This window comes from Dendrobium catenatum, unplaced genomic scaffold (assembly GCF_001605985.2).
Source record: "Dendrobium catenatum unplaced genomic scaffold, ASM160598v2 fragScaff_scaffold_1470, whole genome shotgun sequence".
NCBI classification, from domain to species: Eukaryota; Viridiplantae; Streptophyta; class Magnoliopsida; order Asparagales; family Orchidaceae; genus Dendrobium; species Dendrobium catenatum.
Window position 1 is genome coordinate 12,661 of NW_021319932.1, and position 5,493 is coordinate 18,153.

Here is a 5,493-nt window from a genome sequence, read left to right on the forward strand (position 1 = left end):
TGCGCCGCCTTTGCAGCGGAAATGTTCAGCAACAAAGCCCTCAAAATTCTGCAAAACATAGTTATCTGTTAGAACCCGCAAACCGCAGGAAGCAAAAGAAAAACAAAGAACAAAGATAACAGGTAAATTGGAACTATTATTCTAGGTGAACACCGGACGATTCTCCCGCTCGGTTACGCGCTCAGTGCTGAGCGGCACCGAGCACGGTACATTTTATTGGATGGTCTGAACTCCGCACAAAATAATAATCTGGTAAATTGTTCACTATGTCACTTTAGAATGCTAGAAGAATTCTGTATATATTGCAGAAATTAGTAAGGAAAGGTCAGGATTAAAGAGCAGATATCCAGCGGTTTGAGAGAACCAAGACTGCTGTAATGAAAGTAAGTGGCGGAGTTCACATGGATTAGTGAGCCCACATATCTATCTCTGGGAATGCTTATCAGAGGCTAAGAAGGGGGAGCTATTTCATAAGGTTCCGAATCAAGAGGGAGTTGTTAAGAAAAGTTTCTAATTAAGGAAAATTATTTAGGAATGTTCCTAATCGAGGGGGAGTTATTTAGGAAAGTCTCTTTATTATGTTTATACTATTTAGGAAGTATTTAATAGTTTATGAAAGTTTCTTAAATCCTGTTTAATTGTCTAGGAAAGTTTCCTAAATTATATTTATGCTAATTAGGAATGTTCTGATTGTGTTAGTGTTCTAGGTCTATTTAAGGTGAGTTTGTATGGGTATGATATTGTTGAGTTTATTTTCATAGTGCTTGTTGTGAGTTCCTACTAGCGTCTAGGGTTTCTGAGAGAGCTGATCTACCTCTCGAACAGTAGATCAATTATATCTTGCTTTATCATTAAAGAAGAAATAAGGAGGAAAATGTTAAAGAGAAGCATTCTAATTTTGAAATAGAAAAAATAGAGGGAAATTAATTAAGGGGGCTGTTTTGGGGGGAATTATGAGAGTTTAATTAGGGATGATTCTAGTGAGAGAAAGGGGCAAAGAGCAGGGAGACAGAGGAAACACAGAGAAACCAAGAATAGGAAGAAATAGAAAATGTATATTCAATCTGTTAAGTTACAGGGTACAAGAGTATATAAAGCCGATAATGGGTACAGGCGTAAATAGCTAAAGAGGAAATATAACAGTATTCTAATATGGTCCCTCAAATTAAGCATTCGTGGAACGAATGGTTAATTTGCGTCTAAGATCGTTAAACCGTGTTATTGGAAACGATTTTGTAAGTATATCCGCCACTTGATCTTTAGAAGAGATGTGAGCTAGCTTGATGTCGCCGGAGCTAATTTGTTGACGGATGAAGTGGTAGTCGATCTCAATGTGTTTTGTTCGTGCGTGGAAAACGGGATTCTTTGCGATGGCGATAGCTGAAGTGTTGTCACAGTGAATGACAGTAGGAGCGGGTTGCGGAAGCTGCAGTTCGATTGCGAGGCAACGAAGCCAAAGAACGTCCGATGCAGCAGCGGAGAGAGACCGGTACTCGGCATCGGTGGACGATTTGGCCACCGTGGCTTGCTTTTTCACGGTCCAGGAAATCAGATTTGGTCCGAGAAAAGTGCAAAATCCTGATATGGACTTTCGGTCAGTCGTGTCGGACGCCCAGTCCGCGTCCGAATAGGAATGTAATCCTAGATTGCCAAGGGTAATAGGTAGGCCGAATGATAGGGTGTCGTTGATGTACCGGAGTAGACGTTTGAGATCTTTGAAGTCTTGCTCAGTCGGTTGCTGCATGTGCTGACAGACCCGGTTTGTAGCGTATGCGATATCTGGCCTGGTGATGGATAGATATTGAAGTGAGCCTGCAAGCCGGCGGTACAGGGATGGATCCGAGAACGGCGGACTGAGAGCTGGCAGAGGGTTGGACTTGGGCGTGATCGGCGTTGGAGCTGGTTTGCAGTCCTTGAAACCTGCATCGTTAAGTAGTTTAGTAGCATAGTGTTCTTGTGAAAGAAAGTAGCCGGTTGAGGATTGAGTTACCTGGATGCCGAGGAAAAGGGAAATTTGTCCTAATTGTTTGAGAGCAAATTGGGTCTGAAGCTGATGTAGAAGATGTTGTATAGCTGCTGCGTCATTGCCCGTGACAAGGAAGTCATCCACGTAAATTAAGATGTATAATTGGATCCGGCCAGTGTGGAGAATTAGTAGAGACGGATCCGAGCGACTGAAGGAGAAGCCTTGCGATTGAAGAAATGTTGTGAGTTTTTGAAACCATTGTCGAGGCGCCTGTTTTAATCTGTAAAGTGATTTATGAAGTTTGCAAACAGCCGTTGGGTTGATCGGATTGACGAAGCCGGGGGGCTGCCGCATGTAGATGTCGTCCTGTAAATCACCATGTAGGAATGCGTTGGAGACGTCGAGTTGGTGCATTGGCCACTGACGATGGAGGGCTAGCGTTAGTAGGAGACGAATTGTCGGCATCTTGGCGACAGGAATGAAGGTCTCAGTGTAATTGATGCCGAATTGTTGGTAGTTCCCGAGTGCCACAAGTCTGGCCTTGTGGCGATCTACCTGTCCTGTGGGTAGAAGCTTTGTTTTGAAGGTCCATTTACAACCAAGAATAGGTTTATTCGGTGGCGGTGGGACAAGAGACCAAGTTGCTTGATGACGAAGGGCCTCAATTTCAGCGGCCATGGCATTCTTCCAGTGCGGTAGTTTGAGTGCTTGAGTGTGAGAGGAGGGAGTGTCGTGAGGAGAAGTGTGAGTGAGCAGATTGAAGATTTTTCGGGGCTTACTGATTCCCGATTTTAATCTAGTGGTCATGGGGTGAGTTGGAGGGGCAGGAGCAATAGGCTGAGGTGAAGGATTTGTTTGAGGTGATGCATTGTAAGATTCATCAGATGTAGGTATGGTTGGTTGACAAGGTGTAATAGGAGTAATGTGATTGTGGGTAGTCTGGTTCGGGACGGCTTGAGTGGTGGGTAGGGATAGAGTGGATGGGGGTTGCGAAGGGAAGGCGGTATGTTCGGTGGCTTATTTGGGATGTTTGGAAGATTGGGTTGATCTATGGTTTTAAAGGGAAATTGCCTTTCATAAAAGACAACGTGCCGAGAGATATAAATTTTACCTGAGGGGATGTCGTAGCACTTGTAGCCTTTATGTAAGACCGAGTAGCCGATGAAGACACAGGCGTGAGAGCGAGGAGATAATTTGTCCGGAGCGTAGGGTCTGAGCCAGGGATAGCAGGCAGCCGAACGTGCGAAGGTGGTTGTAGGTCGGCGGGATGCCGTGCAGTCTTTGGTACGGTATCTGATTGGCAACGGCTTTTGAGGGTAGTTGATTAATGAGGTAATTTGTTGTAGACGTTGCATCGGCCCAGAACTTGTGTGGGAGGCCGGACTCATGGAGCAGTGCTCTAGTGAAGTCGAGAAGATGCCGATGTTTGCGTTCGGCTATCCCGTTTTGTTCTGGAGTATGTGGACAAGAGAGCTGTTGTATGATGCCGTTGTCCTGAAGAAATGATTTGAACGCATGACTTGTAAATTCACCACCGCCGTCGGATCTGAGAGTGCGAGGAGTGGTGTGGAATTGAGTGCGAATTAAGTTGCAAAGAATTTTAAATTTAGAAAGCGCTTCTTGCTTAGTGTATAGAAAATGAATCCAGGAGAACCGTGTGTAGTCATCGACGAAGAATATGTAGTATCGGAACCCATCAAGAGAGGGTTGCGATACCGGTCCCCAAACATCTGTGTGAATCAATTCGAAAGGAGCAGTAGAACTAGAAATGCTTTTATTAAAAACTAGCTTATGGCTCTTGGCCTGGTTACAAGAATCACAAATAAAAGAATCAGAAACAGGTAAAATGTCCGAAAAATGCTTAGCCAGAACAGATAAAGTGGACTTGTTCGGGCGAGCAAGGCGAGAGTGCCAGTTGATCGGGGGCGAGACGGTGGAGGTCAGGGCGGTGTGACGATTGTCCGGAGAAAGACGAATGCTGTAGAGACCGTTACGAAGCTGACCATGAAGAAGAGGTTGTTGGTCCCGAAGATCCTTCATAGTAAATCCATTAGCATCAAAAGTAATAGATATATTGTTTCGGAAGTTAGTTTAGATACCGAGAGGAGATTGTGGGTGAGCAACGGAACATGAAGAAGTTTGTGAAGAAGAAGCTTACGAGACGTGTCCGGGAGCGGAAGAAGACCTTGACCTGTGTGATGTATCGGGAGGGATGAGCCATTCGCGGTGGAGACGGTGTCAGACCCGTTGTAGCTCGTCGGATAGTAGAGTTGATTGGCATCGGGAGTGAGATGTGCCGAGGCTCCGGTGTCAAGAACCCAATCTTGATTAGCGGTGGTGGTAGGAGTCACAAGAAGAGCTCAAGGCTGGCGAGTATCGGTCGGTGCATATTTGAAATTGCACCTATGCCAGCAGTTCAGTGCAACATGGCCTAGTTTGCCGCAGATTTGACAAGTAGGGAGAGCTGTAGAGGAGTTGGGCTGAGTTGACGGGGAAGGCGGCGGAAGCTGTTGGTTCTTTGGTTTGGGATACCGTTTGGTGTTGTTGCGATTGCGCTGATTGGGGAAGCTAGCGGCGTAGAGGGCAATCGTGTTGGATTGAGAGGACTGATCTTGAAGAGATTCCTGCTGTAAATGGATTTCTTCATTGCACAGGAGTGCGTAAAATGTATCCAGATCAATCGGTAGGAGAGAATTTCTGATTGTGGATTTAAAAGAATTAAACGTAGGAGGTAGGCCATTCAAGATGTGCAACATTATGTCTTCCGGGTCGATCTTGGAGCCCGACGCGGATATGCCGTCGACGATGGATTTGATGTGCGTGAGATACTGCTGCATAAGCTGATCTTTCATCTGATCTTTCTTGAGTTGTATTACCCGAGAGCGACTGATGGGTTGAAGGCGGCGTTCAAGGATCGTCCAGGCTTCATGAGCGGAGGAGGCGGTGATGATGTATGGTAGAATCGACTGAGAGACGGTTGAGAAGAGAGCGGAGAGCAGATTGCTGTCGACGAGGAGCCAATGGGCATATGCCGCGGAGGCGGTGTCCGAAGGAGCTTGGACGATGCCGGTGAGATGGCCGGCGTAGCCATTGGCGGTAAATTGCTGGAGCAGCTGAACATGCCAGATAGAGTAATTGTCCGTTGTGAGGGGGTGAGGGGCAAGATTTTTGATGTTGGAGACAAGAAATTTAAGTGGTTGAGGGATGTGGCTAGTTACAGAGGAAGCAGTTGTTTGATCGGAGGAGGAGGGAAGGTTTTCGACTGGTTCTTGATCTCCCATTGGCTCCGATACCATGAGAGAAAGAGGCAAAGAGCAGGGAGACAGAGGAAACGCAGAGAAACCAAGAATAGGAAGAAATAGAAAATGTATATTCAATCTGTTAAGTTACAGGGTACAAAAGTATATAAAGCCGATAATGGGTACAGGCGTAAATAGCTAAAGAGGAAATATAACAGTATTCTAATATCTAGGGTTTATTTTCTTCATGTATCTTTGGAGTTTACTGGAGTTTTTCGATATCTTTCT

The 5,493-nt window shown here is 45.6% G+C and overlaps 1 protein-coding gene across 1 annotated transcript; it reads right to left on the reverse strand.

Annotated features, from left to right (window-relative positions):
* Positions 1-4,326: 4,326 nt before the first annotated feature.
* LOC110116242 lies at positions 4,327-5,247 on the reverse strand. The gene has a single exon (XM_020849754.1). It carries the CDS (start codon positions 5,245-5,247, stop codon positions 4,327-4,329), a length of 921 nt encoding a protein of 306 aa, XP_020705413.1.
* Positions 5,248-5,493: the final 246 nt, after the last annotated feature.